Genomic DNA, 22,614 nt, shown 5'->3' on the forward strand with positions numbered 1-22,614 from the left:
TAGCACCTTTAGCGTCAAATCCAATCATGTTAGAATCCTCTATCTTCCTTGTCTCCTCCTATCCCAATGTCCAGTCAGCTTCTTACGCATCTCTCCCTACTCCTTTCTATTCCCAGTTTCAAGCTACACACGAGGCCTTCATTACCACTTGCTTCCCACTCGGTGATCATCAATGTAGTATTCAAATCTTCTACCTAGATTTCCAACACTGTATTTTACGTTCCTCAATAATTTTTGCAAGTCCCAAGATTAAATTAACAGTCATAATAAAAGGTCATATAAATGACTTTTTCATGTGCCAAATTTAGATTTTGTACATCAGCTCATGGATAAATACTTTAAGTCTATGCAATGGCAGTGCCTACCATCTAGTACCTCCATTTTAATACTTACCACCTTTACATTGTGCAATATTTCATTATTGTTAATGAAGGATCAAAGAGACTACAGGGCAGTTCACTGAACCAGTGGCCTGGCCATTCTTATAACAGTCACGTTCTGTATGACAAGTGCTGTGCTAAATACAGAGTATGTTGCAATTACAAAGCAGAGAGCCCTGCCCTCCTGAAATTTGAACTACACTGGGGTAGACAGACATTAAATAAGTAAACCCCCAAATAAATATATGAATGTGCCATTTCTCTTAACGATTATTATGTATTTATTATATAGTTCTAATATGTTTTACTATAGTTCACACTATCTTACAATGCCTTAGTACTCAGCTAAAATACATATTTCACTTATTTTCATTTTCTAAATTGATTACAGTATTTGAATCCAGTCTTCTGCTTTTCTTTTCATTTCCAAATATTTCCTCAATATTTTCTATCCATCTTTGTAATACAGGTGTTTTTGTTTCCCATATTTGAATAACATTTGCTATGTTCTTTCAAGATTATTAAATAGAGTTCAGCTATTTTTATTTCTTAAAACTTTAATTAATTAGTTAGCATAACTAATTTGATGCTAACAATGGATGAACTTCTATAAATAAGTACCTAAAACATAATTTTATAAATACATTAAGGCACTGTACTAAGTAAAAAGAGACAACATATATTTATATACTCTAGATAGTCAAATTTTAATTTCAATAATTTGACATAAAAATGCTCAGAAATGCCTAAAAGTTCTGTAGATAGTCAAATTTTAACTTCAATCATTTGATGTAAATAAATGCTCAGAAATGTATAGAAGTCATATGCCTATCAAATTCATTTGTCTTCAGGGGCCAGGCAGATAACATACATGTCTCACTCAAAGGCTTTATTAAATTTTTTTTATTAAAGAAGTTGTGGGTTTACAGAACAACCATGTATAACATACAGGATTCACATACATCTCCCCACCAACCCCTTGCTCGAATATAAAATATTTGTTACAGTTGATACCACTTTATTGTAATGGTGCTATCTTTTTAACAGTAGCTACCATTGTTAAAATTGATGAAAGATTATAAAAATAGTACTAATAACTATTGCCCATAGTTTGCATTAGGTGAAATTTTCCCCAAATACTACCCATTATTAACACTTTGTATTAGTGTCATATATTTGTTATATTTCATGAAAGAATATTCTTATACTTTTACTAAAGTCCATCATCTACAATAGAGTTCACTGTGTTATATGGTCCTATGTTTTATTTTTTAAGTTTTATTCTAGTGACATGTATGACCTAAAGTTTTCCTTTTTAACCACATTCATCTATATAATACAGTGCTGTTAATTACACTCGCAATAATGTGCTACCATCACCACCATCCATTTCCAAACCTTTACAATCAACCTAAATAGAAATTTTGTATAAATTAAGTAATAACTCCCCTTTCTCTACCCCTATTCTAGTCCCTGGTAATTTATATTCTAGATTCTAACTCTATGAGTTTGCTTATTACAATTATATCATATCAGTGAGATCATACAATATGTGTCATTTTATGTCTGGCTTATTTCACTCACTGTAATATCCCCAGGGTTCATCCATGACATCACATGCATCAGGACTTCATTCCTTTTAATGGCTGATTGTTATTCCATTCTAGTATATACCACATTTTGTTTATCCATTTACTGGCTGATGGGCACTTGGGTTACTTCCATCTTTTTGGCAATTGTGAATAATGTCACTGTGAACATCACTGTGAAAATATCCATTCAAGGTCCTGCTTTCACTTCTTCTAGGTATATTCCTAGTAGCAGCATTGCTGAGTCATATGGTACGTCTACACTTAACTTCCTGACGAATTGACAAGCTGTCTTCCACAGCAGCTGCACCATTTTATATTTGCACCAGCAGTAAATGAGGGTTCCTATTTCTCCACGACCTTTCCAACACTTAAATAGTTTTCTGTTTTTTTAATAGTGGCCATACTATTGGGTGTGAAATGATATCTCATTCTGGTTTTGATTTGCATTTCCCTAGTAGTGATGTTGAACATCTTTTTATGTACTTTTTAGCCATTTGTATAGCCTCTTTGGAGAAATGTCTGTTGAAGTCTTTTGCCCATTTTTAAATTGGGTTGTTTGTCTTTTTATTGTTGAGTTGTAAGGATTTCTTTATATATTCTGGATAGGAAATCTTTATTGGATATGTGGTTAAGAAGTATTTTCTCCCATTAAGTAGGTTTTCTTTCCACTTCCATGACAAAGTTTTTTTGATGCTTAAAAGTTTTTCATTTTGAGGAGGTCCCATTCATCTATTTTTTCTTTCATTGCTTGTGCTTTTGGTTTAAGTCTTAGAAACTATTGCCTACCACAAGATCCAGAAGATGCTTCCCTACATTTTCTTCTAGGAGTTTTGTAGTTCTGATTCTTATATTTAGGTCTTTGATCCATTTTGAGTTTGTAAATAGGAATCCTCTTTTATTCTTTTGATTATGGATATCCACATCTTCCAGCACCATTTGTTATAGAGGCTGTTTTTTCCCAATTGAGTGGACTTAACAGCCTTGTCAAAAATCAGTTGGCCAGGGCAGTGTGGTGGCTCAGTGGCAGAATTCTCACCTGCCATACTGGAGACCCAAGTTTGATTCCCTGTCTGCCCATGCAAAAACAAAACAAACTATAAGAAAAATCAATTGACCATAGATGTTAAGATCTATTTCTGAACTCTCAATTTGATTTCATTGGTCAATTTATCTATCCTTGTGCCAATACCATGCTGTTTTGACCATTGTAATTTTATAATGTCCTTTAAAGTCAGGAAATGGGAGTCTTCCGACTTCATTCCTCTTTTTCAAGATGGTTTTGTTTATTTGGGGCCCCTTACCCTTCCAAATAAATTTGATAATTGGCTTTTCCATTTCTGCAAAGTAAGTTCTTGAAATTTGTTTGGGATTGAATTGTATCTGTAAACCATTTTGGGTAGAACCGGCATCTTAATATTTTAGTCTTCCAACCCATAAACATGGACTGTCCTTAAATTTATTTAGGCCCTTTAAAATTTCTTTTAGCAATATTTTATAGTTTTCTATATATTCTTGGTTAAATTTATTCCTAGATCTTTGATTCTTTTAGTTGCTATTGCAAATGGAAAATTTCTTCTTGCTTTCATTCTCAGACTGTTCATTATTGGTGTGTAGAAACATCACTGATTTTTACATGCTAATTTTGTACCCTGCAACTTCATAGAATTCTTTTGGTTAGCTCTAGCAGCTTTTTTGGGACTTACTGTATTTAGCAGCCTGTTACCTGTAAATAGTGAAAGTTTTACTTCGTTGTTTCCCATTTGGGTGCCATGTATTTATTTTTCTTGCCTAACTATGGCTAAAAGTCCCAGTACAATGTTGAATCACAGTGGTGACAGTGGGCATCCTCATTTTGTTCTAGATCTTAGAGGGAAAACTCTCAGTCTTTCACCGTTGAGTATTATATTAGCTGTGTTTTTTTCATGTATGCCCTTTATCATGTTAAGGAAGTTTTCTTTGATCCCTATTTTTGAAGTGTTTTTATCAAGACAGAATGCTGGATTTTGTCAAATGCCTTTTCTGCATCAATGAGGATAATCATGTGGGTTTTTTTCTTTGGATTTGTTAATGTGGTATATTACATTAATTAATTTTCTTATATTGCACCACCTTTGCATACCTGGAATAAACTCACTTGATCATGGTGTGTAATTCTTTCAATGTGCTGTTGGATTCAATCTGCAAGTAGTTGGTTGTGGATTTTTGCATCTATATTCATTAGAAAAGTTGGTCTGTAATTTTCATTTCTTGTAGTATCTTTAGTGGCTTTGGTATTAGGGTGATGCTGGTTTCATAGATAAATTAGATAGTATTCCCTACTCTTCAATTTTTTAGAAGAATTCGAGCAGGATGGGTATTCTTTGAATGATTGGTAGAATTCACCTGTGAAGCCATCTGTTCCTGGGCTTTTCTTTATTGGGAGGATTTGCTAACTAATTCAACCTCTTACTTGTAATTATTCTGTTGAGGTCTTTTATTTCATCTTGAATCACTGTAGGTTGTGTGTTTCTAGGAATTTGTCCATTTCATCAACGTTGTCTAATTTGTTGGCATGCAATTGTTTATAGTATATATATATATATAACTTGCAAAGAGAACTTAATATATATATATATATATATATATATATATATATATTTTTTTTTTTTTTGCATGGGCAGGCACCAGGAATCGAACCTGGGTCTCCAGTATGGCAGGCAAGAATTCTGCCTGCCAAGCCACCGTTGCATGGCCCTATAGTATCCTTTTATAGTCCTTTTTTATTTCTGTGGGGTCAATAGTAATGTCCCATCTCATTTCTGATTTTATTTGCATCTTCTTTTTTGCTTTGTCATTCTAGCTAAGGATTTCCCAACTTTACTGATGTTTTCAAAGAACCAACTTTTGATTTTCTTAATTCTCTCTATTGCTTCTTTAACCTCAATTTCATATATTTCTGCTCTAATCTTTATTTCTTTTCTTCTGCTTGCTTTGGGATTAATTTGCTGTTCTTTTTCTAGTTTCTAGTTTGTAGGTCTTTGATTTTATCTCTTCTTTTTTCATGTAAGGGTTTAGGGCTATAAATTTCCCTCTCAGCACTGCTTGCACTGCATTTCTTAAGTTTTGAAATGTAATATTCTCTCTTTCATTTGGTTCGAGATATTTACTGATTTATCTTTCAGTTTCTTCTTTGACCCATTTATTGTATAAGACTGTGTTGTTTAACCTCCATGTATTTCTGAATTTTCCTGTTCTCCATTATGATCAGAGAAAGTACTCTCTATAATTTCAGTCTTGTTTTGTTACCCAACATATGATCTATCCTGGAGAATGATCCATGTGTACTCAAGAAGAATTTGTATCCTGCTATTTTGGCTTGTTCTGTTTTGTATGTGTCTGTAAGATCTAATTTATTTATCATTTTATTCAAGTATTCTGTTTCCTTATTGATCATCTGTCTAGACATTCTACCTATTGATGAGAGTGGTATATTGAAGCCTCCAACTATTATTGCAGAGACATCTGTTTTTCCCTTCATTTTTGCCATACACTGAGGATGGAAGAGGAAAATAAAAAGCCTTGAGCCCTAATGACTCTGTAGAGCTGCATACCAACACTAGATTGTCTGCCTCAAGACTTCATTTAGGTAAGAGAATGGACTCTAAATTCTTCAAGTCATTGTATTCAAGTTTGTTTGAATCAGAATCAGAACACAATTGCTAATGGATTCAAGGAAAGTGTAGTATTCTTAAACTCTCTGCGAACAGAACCTCCCTTTCACATATTACATATGCATATTTGACTCTCTTTCATGTTTTTGAGTATGTGAATGAAATTAGCCTAATCCCAATCTCTCCATGTTTCCAGATTCATATCCCCAAACCAAACTTCACTCTTCTGTATCTGTCATTCTTTGAAAACACATAGCAGCAGTACAGTGTGATGATTAAGGTCTACAGCCAGACAAACTTAAGTGCCAATTCTGCTTTGAAACCAGCTGTGTGGTATAAATCAAGTCACTTGAACTCTCTTAGCTTCAGTTTCTTTATTGGTAAAATGGGAACATTTTTGCCTTTCTCATACAACTGTGCTTAGAATGAAATTTAATATATTTAATATAGTTGACACATAGAAAGCTCTTAAAGTACCCAAATGGGATTATCACTCTACAATTAAATCCTTAATGGAAAGTATAAAGAGAATTATTTTAAAACTTTGATATATAAATAGAACTGAGTAATTGGAGAGATATATCATACCCTTGAATAGAAAGGTTTAATATGTAAAAGTATTTCACTCAAGTAACATGTTGCAGCCTCTGTCTACCACATAAACATTTATTACTAAATTTCTACTATTGTCAGATGTTAGAATTTAACCAGATTTTACCATTCAGATAAACCTCTTTTAGAGTGAGAATAAATAACCACCTATAACTATCCTAAAAAAGTGCTTTTTGATGCATAAATTTTATACCATAAAATTCATCCATTATAAATGTACAATTCAATTTCATGGTTTTAGTAAAGTTATAGAGTTGTACAGCCATCAACACAATCTGAATTTAGAATATTTCTGTGCTCCCATTTTATTTTTACTGTCACTCCAAATCATAGGTAATCACTATTCTGCTTTCAGTCTCTAAAATTGTCTCTTCTAGGCATTTCTTATAAGTGGAATCATAGCATGTAATCTTCGCATCTGGCTTCTTCAACTAGCATAATGATTTTGAGGTTTATCCATGTTTATAACCATTCTTTTAACTCTTCTTTTTAGTTCAAAAAATAATTAAAGGATCTAGAGGGGGAACCATCTCCTAAAAACTCTTATTTTGGGAAAATGCACATGATAATAATAGCTTATGTAAATTGGAAATTTACTAGGTGCCAGCCACTGTTTTAAGTTGTCTACAGTATCTTCAAGGTACAAACACCACATTCTTTCACAGACCTAGTGGCTATATGACTGCACAATGAAATGGCCTTTGTTTGAGTGTTATCACAGCTGATGGCACAAAGCATCTTCGTTCTTTCCCACAGTCTCTTTTATGGGGTGTGGTCAAGTACTTAAAATCCTAAAATTGGAGGAGATATTTTGGAAATGAATATATTCATAATATTTCAAGGAGAAATCAAAGTATTTATAAAATAAAACAATTACCCTCCCTGGTCAATATTTCAGAGAATGGTCAAATGACAGCAGGAGTGGGGAAGAGGTTAATGAAGTGCATCGTGTGTTCCTTGGCTTCGCATACCCAGTCATATTGCCATAATTTATGGTAGTATTATTAGTGGTCCAAACCCTATAAAATATTTGAAATCTTTTGTTAAGTATTTACACATTTTTCTCCAGAAAGGTAGTTTGGTTCACACATCTACTTTACTATTGCTATGGTGGTATTTTCCAGACATTTATGCATCCTAATGCTACAATATGAATAACAGTGAAGGTACTCATTTATAGAGAGATAGCTTCCTAAGCACTTTTTGGGTATTATGCATCCTAATCATGGCTGCTATTCAGCAGAAGGCAGTGGATTTATTCCTGTGGAACCAGGAAGACTTAAAACCTGAAGCTCAACTCAGACAGTTCTTCCTATCCAGGTGACTTACGGGAAATCTGATTGATGATCTCAACTCCATTGGAAGACTATAAACCATTGACAAAATAGTCACACCCTGCAGTGCTGAAGCAAATGGCACTGAGCTGGAGGAACATGGGGCTGGCTCAGGGACATCATGACTAAACATGCACAATGCATGTCTCATTTGTCAATCTGAAAGAAAAGAAAAGTAAAGTGAAGAATGCATTACATACTGAACAATCAGTACCTTTCTGGCTCACCTTGAAGACATCTGTCTTTCCAGAGTTTTGCTTGCCAGGACATCTCTTATTAAAACATGATTCCTCACTCCAAGAACAGCTCTTTCTTGGAGTTTCTTGCTTTCTGGTTACATCACTGCTTCTCCCTTCCTCCCAGGGATATTTGGACCTTTTGCTATCACTGACTTCCCAGTAGAGGGCATGAACTCTATATCCATGAGACCATAAACTCAGCTGGTAGTTCCCCATAATGGGTCTTAACTCCATGGGTAGCATTGATTACTCACCACTCCACAGCCAAGGAACTATTATATTGACCTCCTGAAGGAACACATCCTCCAGGGGTCATCCTTCTACTCTTGCACCCTCTCATAGTATTCCCGTGCTTCCTCCTCCCCGAACCAATACTATATTCCATGCTCTTCCACCAGGAACGAGATCTATTTATAATTCTGGAAACCACTTCCATAATTAAGAATCTTCACATACTCTTCATGACATTACTCAGATTCTGGGCCAATTCCTCCAAGGAAAGTGTGCTCCCTTGCCCCAAGCAGTGACATGATGTTAGAGTTCCTTTCCTTTAGGCAAGTTGCATGAATATCACTTTTTGCTTTTTAAAGGCACTTCTGCCTGGACTCTGGATTTTTTAAAAATCCCCTTTCCACACTTCCTCTCCTTCAGCCAACTGGCAAAGCACAGCTGATTTGCTGTCCTGACATTCCACTGAGATCAGGTGATTGATATTCTCTAGTATCACTTCTCTGAGCAGCTTTTTCGGGGATATGTCTAGCAATGTCTAGTCTTCCTGGGTGAAGTCTACGGCTACATCTCTGAAGGTTATTAACTCCTGTGGTTGCATTATCAGTAGCTCAGCTGACAACTGTCTTTCTCTGAATTTTCTCTCAAAATCAGACAGTACGTGAGCAAAGCAGAGCTATGGTCAGCAGTGCCATTTTTGCCCCCATCATGGCTACCTTGCAAACTCAAGGCTGCTGCTCTCCTTGCATTCCCTCACGATCTGCCCAAAATCTTAACGCTAGTTAATGTTGGAACTGGGATTCGAACTCAAGAAGTCTGTTTCCATAATCAACACTCTTAATCCTTATGCCCATAGGGTGAGAAGGTTAATCGAATTATTAGTATTACATTCAAAACTTTTTCACAAAAATTAGCTTAATGATTAAGTGAGGTAAATAAATACTATCTGATACCAAGAAGGTTAACATTTAAAATCCTTTTTTCCTAGAGGATAGTGAATGGTTGGGAGTCTAACTACCAAGTTAAGTAAGCAAAGTTATCCAGCAAACTTATTATCACAAGCAACATCACCAAGCACAAATGACAATGACATTTTGGGTTTTCTAGGCATTGTGAACCACGGAAGAAAGCAAGGGTTTAAAACAATGTGTGGTGCTCCTAATGACCAGAAAAAGAAAATGCCAATCACACAGAGATAAAATTCTCCTCAGAGGAGCTAATGTTATTAAACAAGCCTTTAAGTATATTTCTATTATGTAGTATTTGACATGCATGGAAGTATATGTAAGTTATGGAACAAGAAACCTATCTGTAAACTACCCAACTTAACTAAAAAATTAATACCTTTGAAATTACATGTGTACGACTCCTTCATCCTGCCCCACTGCCGCCCTAGTGCTCCCATCTGGATCTTACCATTTCCTTGCTTTTTTAAAAGCCATGTATGCAATTAAGTGTTAACAAAATACTCTTTAATTTTGCTCGTGTTTGAATTTGTATAGTATCTAAAATTCTGTAACTTGTTATTTTTAAATTGGAACTCAGCATTGTTTCTAAGATTCACCTCTCAAGTCTGTGGCAGTTTCATGTATTTATACTGCTGTGAGAGTATAATGCACTTTCTTTATCCATGCTTCTACAGTGGGTGTTTGGATTTCCAGCTTTTTGCTGACATTAACATTTCTATAAAAATTCTTGTACATATCCAGTGGTTCATGCATTATTTTCTTCTAGGACTGTGGTCCTGAAGCTTCACTACACACATTAGAATCACATAAGGAGCTTTAAAAAATCATTCCCTTTGACCCAGATATTTATGTTTAATTGCTACCACGGATGAAGACAATACCCTAGGGCAGATACCTAGAGGAAGAATTGCAGATTCTGAGAACACTGGCATCTTTAACTTTACATAAACTTGCCTGAAATTTTTCTGAGTTGGTATGCCTAATTATACCCTTGCATCAGTCTGAAGGAGTTTCCCTCACTCCATATCCTCATCAGCTGTTACTATTATCATACTGAAATTTTTGCTAACTTAGAGAATGTAAAATGACATCTCACTGTGCTCTTAGTTTGTATTTCTCTGATTACTGATGAGATTGAACACTTTTTTTAAAAAAGAATCTGCAATTCTTCCTCTAGGTTGAAACAGAAAGAGAAGGGTTGGGGCACGGAAGTGAGAGAGGGAGGGGAAGGTGTGGAGAGAGAAGGGAATTGAAAGAGAGGAATTGAGAAAGGGGTGTAGAAAAAGAGGAGTGTATTTTGAGAAGGGGAGATTAAGAATAGGTTAAGTAGGTGGAAGAGAGGGAGGGGAAGAGGTTGACTTGGGGGGCAATTTTTAAAAAGTTGAAAAGAGAGAAAGAAGTTGAAAGAGAAAGTTTGAAAGAAAGGAGAGAGAGAGGTTCCAGGAGAGAGAAAGAAGTTGAGCTCATATGAGAGAGATTGAGAGAAAAGTTAATTTTTAATACCATGATAACAATATCTTCTGCTCATAATTCCCTCCCAGTTCTCAAATAAAGAGTTATTAGACAAAGATACAGCTAATTTCAGTGAAGTCTCACTTATTTCTGTACTTAACTAGGGAGAGAACCTTTCCTCTTTTTTTGCAAATGCCACACAGAAGTGTTAGAAATACCCTAATATTTACTGAAAACCTTTTATGTGAATATTGGTCTAAAGGTTCACTGATTTCATTGATTTAAATGGTACATTTTTGATAGGCATTTAAGTAAAGTGAGACATTTGCAACAGAAATTTGGTAACATATGGTTCTTCAAAGAGCTAAGGGTTCCTAATTTAGGTATATAAGCAGTTTTGGCTTTAATACTTTTGGGCAAAATTTTTATGAAAAGCACTTACATCATGATTATTAGGCAAACTCATATAGCTTGTTCAGTTTTCAACTATTTTTCATCTATAGAAATGGAAATTTCATAATTCAGCTTTTAAAAATTTAATTGCAGTATTGAATTTTCCAGGACAAAAAAAGCCCTGAATTTACTATATATATATATACATATACATACATATATGTATATGTATATGTATATATATGTATATGTATATATATATGTATATATATATATGTGTGTGTCTGTGTGTGTGTTTACGTAGCTACATACACATCCACCTACGTGTTCTGCCTTCCTCACCATGAGTTATTCTATTGGGTTATAGGTGGGTTTACCTAAGGCTGATCATACTCCCTTTTTGAATGTTGCAAACTTGGAAACCAAATGATAAGTTTTGCTGGTTTCCATCAAATAATAAAAAAGAATTGCCCTCAACTTCTTCGCCTGAATTCTACTTCTGAGATGAACTTTGGCATCTATACTTACAGCTCACAGCCTTCCATAGTTGCTCATTCCCCAAGTTACAGCTTAGAGAGAGCGAGCATTTACCAGTTGAGTTTCAGATACATCAAATGTTTTATAAACATGGAAATATTTTAATTACATCTAAACATTTTCAAAAATCAGTTGATGTGCCTGATAATCTCTTAAATATCCATTGCTTATTGAAATTATGAAACTCACAGGGACATATCCTAACTAAGAGCATAGCTTCTGGCCTGTTTCTGTATGTGTAAAATCAAGTCTTTTATAGACTGAATAACATTTCATTACATATCTCCCAATATTCGTCAAATTAGAAAACAATGGGGAAAGTATACATATCAAATGCATGATATATACACGGGATTTAAGATATGAATTTATTCATGTAAGTTCCCAGGAGGCATGAACCAATGTTAAGTTCTATGACTGATATTTAATATAAACATACATAAGCCCCAAATCCAACTTCCTCAATGACAAGGGTGGGGGAAAGTGGCATTGAATGTTTTAGAAATGACAAGAGACTTCTTTTTTTAGGTATGTACTTTATATATTTCCTTTCCCATTTACAAACAATTTCCCTGTGCTGCTTCTGGTGACTATGCTTCTCCTCCAGTGACAGATGTGATCCAGACCCTTAGGCAGAAATTCTGAAGATAGACAGTGCAGCGGAATGGCAGTCATTGCTGCCCTAGCTCATGATGCCGACAAGCTCGTACTGCCCATTTTGAGCACACTGCAGCAGTCCTCTGGAATTTCTCTGCAATCAACCAAAAAGAAAACTTCTTTCAGCTTCATGACTCATGGTTCAAGCTAACCCCTACTGCAAAGGATGGTCAGGTGGAGCCCAAGTCACCCTGTCATATTTCTGATTTCTGCTCACAAAAGTGTAAGGAACTAGCAAATAGTTGCCTGCATGTGTAGTGCTGAAAAAGGTACGTAATGGAAATTCATTTAATGCTCCAAATAGAGTATGCCTTGCAAAAACTTCTAACATCTATAAAAAAATATGAATTGGCTAAATGAAGGTTTTGTGTTACATGGAAACTTCTTTATGTTTCAGTGCTACTAGAAGTAGATATTTTGAGCCTATTTCTTTATAACTATAAAGTTGAACCATAAGAAATTATTATTTTTGTAGGTCACACACAGTTGAATATCAGCAATTTCACACGTTTCAACCAAGTGGATGAGCTCATTATTCCTTTTGAGAATTGAATCCACTTGGAGTGCCAAATTAACAATCACAGTTCATTCATTTTTAAAGCATTAATTTACCAATACACTTATTCTTCTCACCTTCCATTTTAAAAAATGCCACGCATTATGCCTCTTTATAATTAGCAAACATCCATTCATAAGACACACTGAGATGAAACTCCCAGGTTGATCAATTCAATCCTTGACTCACCATGCAAGAGGATGCTCCTGCAACCCTTCCACATATATTGGTGTTTTTAATATCTGGTCCCCAGTAGCTACGACAAGATGAACTATTGATCAGTTGTACCTCTGCCTGCTGTACAGTTTTAGCAAACAGATACTCTAGTAGAAAAGGAATAAAAACTCATGTAACCTAGGAATATGCTTTCAAAGGGTAAGACAAAAATAGCTCCCATACATACACTCCAATGGTTAAATTCCACCCATTCTCCCCATTTAATATTGTAATGACAAAGTTTATTTTTCAAAAAGTAGCATTATAAGCACACCCTGGATTACACAGAAGAAAACTAAAAATATTTTCAATGAGTTATTTTATCTCTACCACTGCCACAAGTGGATAGAAGATAGAGAAAAAGACCAAAAGGTTTACACTCCAATTAGTTGCTGATGAAGCAAAAATATTTATTTTTTTAAATGTTCAGTCTATACTTTATCCCATTGATTTCACTGTGCCCTTATTCTTTTTTTATTTGTTTGTTTTAGTGTGTATGTTAGTGGCTTTAATATGTTTACAATATTGTACAATAATCACAACAATCTAATTCAGGAACATTTTTCATTACCTCAGAAAGAAACCCCTTACCCATTAAGTAGTCACATTACATCCTTCCGTCTCCACAGCCCCTAGCAACCACTGATCCAATTTCTGAGTCTGTAGATATGTTGATTCTAAGCATTTCCCATAAGCAACATCATGCATTATGAGGCCTATTGGGCCTGGTCTCCTACATCTGACACAATATTTCAAAGGTTCATCCATATTATAGCATGTATAGCCCTTCAATATTATTACGATTGAATAATATTCCATCATGCGAATATACCACAATTTTAATGTATTCATCAATTGATACACATATGCATTATTTACAGTTTGAACTCTTATGAATAATCATGACCTGAACATTGGTGTGCAAGGTTTTGTTCAATACAAGTTTTCTATCCCCTTGGGAATATACTTAGAAGTGCTGTGTCATAATAATTCTATTTTTAACTTTTTGAGGAACAGCCAAAATATTTTCCACGGGGGTTACATTGAATTTTTTTTAACTTTTTTACTGCATAGTATAACATATATACAAAGTAAAGAAATAAAAAAGCAATAGTTTTCAAAGAACTCTTCAACAAGTAGTTATAGGACAGATCCCAGAGTTTGTCATGGGCTACCATACGATCCTCTCAGATTTTTCTTTCTAGCTGCTCCATAATATAGGAGACTAGAAGGCTTAAATATTTTTTATCCCATCACAACGGACTTTTTTCCTTCTATTTTTGTGAAAAATAACATATATACAAAAAAAGCTATAAATTTCAAAGCACAGCACAATTAGTTGCAGAACAGATTTCAGAGTTTGACATGGGTTACAATTCCACAATTTTAGGTTTTTAATTCCAGCTGCTCTAAGATACTGGAGACTAAAAGAGATATCAATTTAATGATTCAGCATTCATATTCATTTGTTAAATCCTATCTTTACTGTATAACTCGACCATCACCTTTGATCTTTCCATCCCTCTCTTTATGGCTGTTTGGGCTATGGCCATTCTAACTTTTTCATATTGGAAGGTTTTGTCACTAATATGGGGTACAGAGATAGAACTATCTGATGTTCTGGAGAGCCTGGGCCCTCTAGATTTCAGGACTGATCTGGACCAGGGACCCATCTGGAGATAAGGTTTCTGGAAAGTTACACTAGTGCATGGAACCCCTGTGAAGTCTTATATTTTGCCCTAGGTGTTCTTTAGGATTGGCTGGAATGGTCCTGGTTGGGGGTTGGCAGGTTATGATAACTAGTAAGGTCTAACTGAAGCTTGTGTAAGAGCAACCGCAGAGTAGCCTGTCGACTCTATCTGAACTCTCTCTGCCACTGATTCTTTATTCGTTACATTTCTTTTCCCCCTTTTGGTCAGGATGGCATTGTCGATCCCATGGTGCCAGGGCCAGATTCATCCCTGGGAGTCATCTCCCACACTGCCAGGGAGACTTTCACCCCTGGATGTCATGTCCCACATAGGGGGGTGGGCAATGATTTCACTTGCAGAATTGGGCTTAGAAAGAGTGAGGCCACATCTGAGCAACAAAGAGGTCCTCCAGAAGTAACATTTAGGCATACCTACAGGTAGTCTAAGCTTCTCTGCTACCTACATAAGCTTCATAAGAGTAAGCCTCAGGATCATGCCTTCATTCTTTTGATCTGATTTTTGATGAACAGATATCACATTTCAGAACCCCAACTGTCTGGAGGCTGACAATTGAAATGGCATTTCTAACTTACTGGATGTTTGTAACTTGTTAACTAAGGGGCGGAATATGGTAGAAGTGGGACCAGATTCATGGATTTGATTTTTATATGGGCTAGTTTTCACATAATCTTTCCATCCATTCGCCATTTATACCAATCCATCAGTTCAGAAAAATACCTCCTATCTTTGGCAATACTCTTGTACCTTCAAATATATGAGTTTACAGTAGTTTTCACATCTACGTTATTATGAAAACAATTGTGTGTGAGTGTGTATGTTTATTTACAGTGCAGTGGGGCATGGTTTTATATATATATATGTGTATATATATATATATACATATATATATATGACATACAGATATTTATTAGATAATAAAACTCATTAGATATTCCTCAATGCAACTTTTTGCTAGTATCAACGAACTTGTATTAATATACAGAATGACCTCAAACTGAACACTCACTTTTAAATCAACTATGAAAAATTTCCCCCCATATCACTAGTATTAAAAATAGAAGAAAACAGCAAATGAGTGACCAGTACATTTTGACTTCACAAATATCGTTTGGATACTAATCTTGAAAGAGGAGGTGAACATACTCATGGTGTGGCTATGTTTAGCACATATAAAGTTGCTTCCCATTCAGCAGTTATAACATGTGGAAAAGAAACCTGCTTTATCTTCCTTCCCTGATGAATATATTGGACATACAAATTTTTCTAAATAAAAGGATGAGAAAGAAAAAGGTACAGGATTGATATTACTATTGTTATGTTACTTGCTCTTCAGTAATGGGTTTTTAAAAATGTACTCTGATCTGACATTAACCTTTCTCACCCTCGAATTTAATAAGTAAGTCTTCCTACCTAGGAATTACTCAGAGGATCATCTGAATTGACATGGCATCAGTTTGCTCTGTGTATTACTATATCCTCCTAGGACTAATAGAGAACATGACCTGCACTGAAGTATAGTCTCTCAGACACAAACATCTTTTCCAATGTATCTGCCTTTTTTGTCCATGTGCTTCCATGACATCACCTTGTTGAATGTGAGGTGACAAACTGGAGAAAAGCAAAATTATCTTCCTCCTTGACCTGAATTTTATGAGGAATGGAGGGGGAAAAAGTCACATTTGTAGTACTTTAGACATTTTGTGCAAGATTTTTACATCTAATTCTACCTTCATAGGTATATTATAAAGTATGCTGATAAATTATATATATAAATATTCACATTTTACTTATCACCCAACTTGTATATGTATAAATATTGCACATTTATGAATAATGGGTGTATATGTGTGTATATATGCAGTGTTCTTGTGCTTCTTTCCCATTCTATTTCACTTCATTTCTTCCAGACTTTTACACACAAATGCTTAAGCATATGTTATCCAAGATAAAAATGAATCATCAAAAGATCATTTTTGCTGTTATCTCAATAACATCCCATAGAACTCTTTGTAACTTACCTATTCTTCTTCATCTCTTCTCTCTACACATGCTCCTAACTGGCTCCAAAATCTTATGCTATGTTGCCTTCACAGATAATCATGGCTATGCCACATCTACTTGAACTAAAACAATTTCCCTTCTACCAACATATTATAGTTTTTGTTTTTTTCTTTTTACTTTTTATCTCTTTTTCTGGAGTGATGCAAATGTTCTAAAAAACAATCATGGTAATGAATACATATTATAGTTTTTAATCAGTCACTTCTCCTATTCTGATTTTTTTTCATTTAATAAATTGTGGTAATCTTTCACATCATTGTAAATAGATCTCCATTATTCTTTTTAATAGCACACCATATTTCGATACTGAATGCACTACAATTATTTAATCCTATTAGTGAAATAAATCCTTTTTCCATTTTCTGACCCAGTAAGTTACATCAAGCGTCTCAGATCACAGATCTGTGTGTTTGTGCCAATATTCCTGGAAAGTAGACTTGCTTGGTCATGGGACACAAACACATAAAATGGACAGATACCATCAAATTGCCTTTCAAAAAAAGGGTGTACCAATTTACATTCTAGCCAGCAGTATTCATAATTTAGAAGTATGTCAAGAATCTTAAAAATGTTCATGTCCTAAATCCAGCAATTCTACTTCTAGGAAATTTATCTTAAGGTAATCCTATGCATGAAGAAACATACACACAAAGTCAGCTGATCCAACATTATTTAAATAAAAAGTCAAACATCTATATACTAAGAATAGTGGAAAGGCTATCGTATTGCCATTAAAATTATATGTCCAGAGTCTTTAATGATATAAAACAATGATGATAATTAAGTGAAAAAGCCGGGAAAACAGAACTTATAATAATTATGATACTGTAACTATTTTAATACAAAAAGACAAAATAGTATAGAAAATACAAGAAAGAAACATGTCAAAATATTCACAAGATAGACATGGTAGGACAGCTACAGAAGGGGAGGAGATAGAAATCATGATTGAAAACTCTATCATCTTTAACAGGAAAATATGACATCTCTCACTAAACCATCCTGAAAGAGAAATGGAGTACAAATATATGTGACTACATACAGAAAGTAGGAAGAGAAGCCTAAAGTTTCACATTGTTGACATCAAGTGATATTCAAGTGGAAAGCAAGGTTGTCTATGGCTGTGATGATTTGTAATGACTATTGTGGAAATCCAAAGAAGGAACCATCCAGACATTTACAAACAGATTGCTGGATGATACTACAGTTAGAAACCACAAAAAAAGGTACCAAACCTCCCACTGGGTGTTTCTCTCAAGCAGTGGTTCTTTTTTTTTTTTTTTTTTTTTTTTTTTTTTTTTTTTTTTTTTTTTTTTTTTTTTTTTTTTTATTAATTAAAAAAAGAATTAACAAAACAATTAGAAATCATTCCAATCTACATGTACAATCAGCAATTCTCAATAACATCACATAGTTGTCAAGCAGTGGTTCTTAACCTTTAATTCACATTGACATTCACAGGGGAATTTTATAAAATGCAAATGGCAGGTTTAGTAAAGTCCAGGTTCAGTAAAGTCCAGGTTTAGCAAAGATTAACAAATATAAATCAATCACATTTTATGTAGAATCCAAAATTAAAAGTAATACCATGTATAATCACTCCAAAGAAAATGAGATACTTACTAAATAAGATCAACAAAATGGTTATAGGATCTGTATTTTGAAGAATACAAAATGCTGCTGAAATAAATAAAAAAAGACCTAACTATTGAGATATATTATATTTGTAGATGGGAAGACTCAATGTAGTAAAGATGCCAATTATACATTTATCATCATACATTCTATAGATAAATGTAATTCCTGTTAAAAAAAAATCACAGCCCAATTCGTCAACATAGTCTTGCTTATTTTTAAATTTATATGAAAGGCACAAGTCATAGAGTAGCCAAAAAAATCTTGAAAAAAAAGAATAAATTGGAAGGAATCACTTCTCTGTACTCAAGCCTACTTCCATAGCTATGGTAATGAAGACAGTATGGTGTTGGTGAAGGGATACTTAGATCAACAGAATAGAGATCCCAAAAACAGACACATACAAACATGCTCAACTTATTTTTAACAAAGGTGCAAAAGCAATTCAATAGGGGAAAGGCAGACTTTTCAACAAATGCTACTGGAACAATTAGATATCCATATGCAAAAAAAAAAAAAAAAAGAAAAAAAATCCTGATCTAGATCTCACACTTTATACAAATATTTACTCAAAATGGATTATAACTAAAACACAAAACTATAGGAAAAGCAAAGCGTATCATCAGAAAAATTCCTTAGGATCTAGGGCTGGACAAGGTACTCAAAACAAACAAAACAATGAAGTCCAATTTCATCATTGATATGAAGGATGAGAAGATAAGCTTCAAGCTGAGATAAAGTATATAAACAAAAGACTAATATCTACAAAATACAAAGAACTCAAAATTCTTCAGTAAGAATACAATACCATTAGAAAATGGGCAAAAGATAAAAAGGCATTTCACAGCAGAGTACATAAAGAAAGCATATAAATACATGAAAAGATGTTCAACATCATTAGGAAAATGTAAATTAAAATCAAAATGAGATATCATTACACACACATAAGAGTGGCTAAAATAAAAAAATAGTAACAGCACTAAATGATATGGAGAAACTGGATCACTCATATGCTGCTGGTAACAATGACTGAAAAACAATTAAGCAGTTTCTTAAAAATCTAAACATGCAACTACCCTGTGACCCAGCGATTATACTTTTGGGCATTTATTCCAGAGAAATGAAAACTTGGGTTCATAACAAAAATCCATCCACAAATATTCATATTTGGCTTTATTTGCCAAAATCTGGAAACAAAGGACCCAGATATCTTTCAACGGGTGAACAGTTAAACTGTGGAGCATCCATACCATGGGATACTACTCAACAATAAAAAGTAACAAGCTATTGATTCAGAAAACTTGGACCAATCTTCACGAAATTATGGTGAGTGAAAAAATTCAGTCTCTTAATTCAATACCAAAAGATTACATACTGTATGAGTCCATTTATGTAACACCTCTGAAATGACAAAATTATAGAAATGGTGACTAGATTAGCAGTGCCATAGTTAAGAGGAGACAGCAGAGAATATAGTTTTAAAAGGACAATATGATGGAGCCTTTTGATGAAGGAACTGTTTTGCATCTTAACTGTACCAATGTTAATATTCTGTAAAATGCTAATCTTGGGGAAACAGGGAAAAGGGTACATGGGATCTCTATTATTTATTTTAACTGCATGTGAATATATAATTATCTCAACATCAAATTTTAGTTAAAAACAAAGCAGGAAATTGAGAAAAAAATTACTGATGCCAGGGCTCCAGTTCCAATATTATGATTTAATTGGTCCAAGATGCAACTTGGCCTTGAGTTTTTATAAAAGCAGTGCAGGTGATGATAGCATGCAGCCAAGGTAGAGAAACACTGTTTTAGATAATGTCATTCATTCTCTTGTAAGATAACAGGACAAATGATGGATTGAATCAGGGCTGGGAGGTTTACTGGATGGATGTAGTGGGAGGACAGAAAAAGGAGTTGAGGTTATTGGCAGAAGAAATACTGAATAATACACAAACACAGCAGAGAATAGAAATAAAATAGGAAACTATCCCAGAGATTATATCTTGGAAAAGCCTTGGAGAATGAGTAGGAACTACCTACAGCTTTAATTAGATTTCCTACCAATGTACTTTCTCACTGAATGTTTAACTGTGTTAAGTAGATAGTTACTGTTGTTTCCTTTCTACAAATGATAGAACTGAGGCTCAGAGAAGTTAAATAACCTACCCAAGACAATAGGTCTACTATGTGATGCAGCCAGGAATGGCGAGTCCTCAAAAAATTTTCACATTAGCTTTTGTTTAAGTAATGATTACAAAAGAATGAGATTTTACTTAGCCATGAAGATAAGGAAAATTGAACAGATGATGGGTTAAACTCCTCATAGGACATAAAGAGTCTCAGAACAAAAAAGAAGACAAAGTTAAAACATTTGTTTGGAATCTTCTCTAGACCACCACCAACTAAAAATATATACAGCTGTATATCCATATATAAGATATGGATCTTAATTTCAGTAGAACACTTAATAAAGTATCTTATGATGTCTATATGTACAGATATAAAATGTAAAGAAAATAATTATATGGGTAGGAAATTTTCACAGCTGACTAAATAATACTAGAAATATTAACCTGGAAGGAAGGTCTTAATGATTTAGGAATGGTTTTATCTTCTGTGCTACCAAATGCAGTATTTCTGATAATAACTTAGAAAGAAATACAGATGACACATTTATAATATGTGCCATCTGGGTGGCTGAGATGGTGTGGAAGACTACTGGTTGAGAATAAGTGATTACTTTAGAAATGAAATCTTAGTTTAACCATTCTTCAACAGCGTATCCTCTAGAATAACCCCGGACATACAATTCCTAGCTTTGAAGATTTGACATGGAATTAATTATCGTTTTCTCTTTTTGAAAAGTTGTAATTGTTAAATTGCTCCAAAAAGCATCCATACGCTGACTGCCAAGTGATTAGTTAAGCATCCAAGAGCATGGATGTTTGAACCAGAGTGCTTGTACTTGAATCCTCCCTTTTCTACTTAATATCTATGTCACTGGAAGCAAGTTTAATCTTTTGTGCCTTGGCTTCCACATATTAAAAATGAGAAAAATGTAACATACCAATTTAGGATTAAAAAGATTGAGAGTTCTTAAATTTTTAGGATTGTGCCTGAATAAGGGTAAATACTCAATAACTATTAGATATTATTGGACAGAAAAAGCCTAAATGGCTTAATGTATAGCCTGAGAGCCTCTATATGAAAGTCCTATAAATATGTGAACCTAAGATTTATGAGCCTTTGTCCTCTGTCTTTTCCAAGATAAGCATGCCCAGGATATGCACACTTTTCTGCGTCCTGGCCACTATGTTCTAATTGCATCCCGATTCTGTATTGTTCCTTGGAATTACTGCTTGATAAAGAGTGATATTCAAAGTATTTAACAAGCTGCATGTCAGGGGCAATAACCAATCAGACTGGAAACTGACCGTGCAAAATCTGAGAGACTGAGCTGGTGCCTACTAACTCAATACCTATGCTGGGTTTGACCAGACAACGGAACTAAGATTCGTTTTGTCTTTTAGTTCTTTACTAACACTGCTCTAGAATCCTGTAGTCATTTGACACCTCTGAGATTTTAATTTCAAACATCCCATTTTCTATATCACTACCTCCTATGTCTCCAACTTACTAGTATTTTCACAATGAAATAAGTGATTTCACAATGACCTTTTAGCCACTGACTCCATTAGCTTTCTCAAATCTATCAGCTCCTTAAGAAATGGAGAAATTTTGCTAACAAGGGAAGCAGAGAAACAGTACAGGAGCTAAATTTTGTTTTCTTTTAAAAGACGGGTAATACTATAATAGGTGTGAAACTAATGAGAATGGGATATATGTGTATGGGATGTAGGGGAGACTGAGGATGTGGGAGAAAGAATGACTAAAGAAAGTTCTTGAGGCACCTATAACTACCAGATTCATATCTCTAGATCAAACTTCTCTAGCTCAAGAGTTTTATGTCTAACTATCTATTGGCCACTACAGCAGCATGTCTCATAGCACTAAAATTTTAATGGGGCCTGAACAGATCTTCTGCCACAAATCAGCTTCATCTTCTAATATTTTTCATTACTGAAAATGCCACCTCCAGCTTCTCATGTCATTAAGATTTATTTTAATTATATATTAAATCCATTAAGAAATCTAGTTAGTTACTACCTCCATATCCATCTAGTTTATTTGCACTCCATTGCTGTCATCCTCCTCTATGGCAACATCATATATTGTCTAAAATGTACTAATGGAACCTTCTACCACGATGGAAACTTCCACAGCTGTGTTCTCCAATATGTCACTTGCCACACAAAGCTACCTAGTACATGAAATATAGTTAACGCCACATTTCATTTTAAGTAATTTAAATTTAAATGGCAGCATG

At 34.4% G+C, this 22,614-nt stretch overlaps 1 protein-coding gene across 1 annotated transcript in view; it reads right to left on the minus strand.

Moving 5' to 3' along the window:
* Positions 1–12,067: 12,067 nt before the first annotated feature.
* Positions 12,068–22,614, minus strand: part of OVCH1 (ovochymase 1) — a 72,613-nt gene continuing 62,066 nt past the window's right edge. The window contains 2 exon segments of the mRNA XM_077168226.1: positions 12,068–12,136; positions 12,788–12,921. Coding sequence (XP_077024341.1) covers positions 12,068–12,136; positions 12,788–12,921 — 203 coding nt within the window.

The sequence above is a fragment of the Tamandua tetradactyla genome, chromosome 7 (assembly GCF_023851605.1).
Source record: "Tamandua tetradactyla isolate mTamTet1 chromosome 7, mTamTet1.pri, whole genome shotgun sequence".
Classification (NCBI taxonomy): domain Eukaryota; kingdom Metazoa; phylum Chordata; class Mammalia; order Pilosa; family Myrmecophagidae; genus Tamandua; species Tamandua tetradactyla.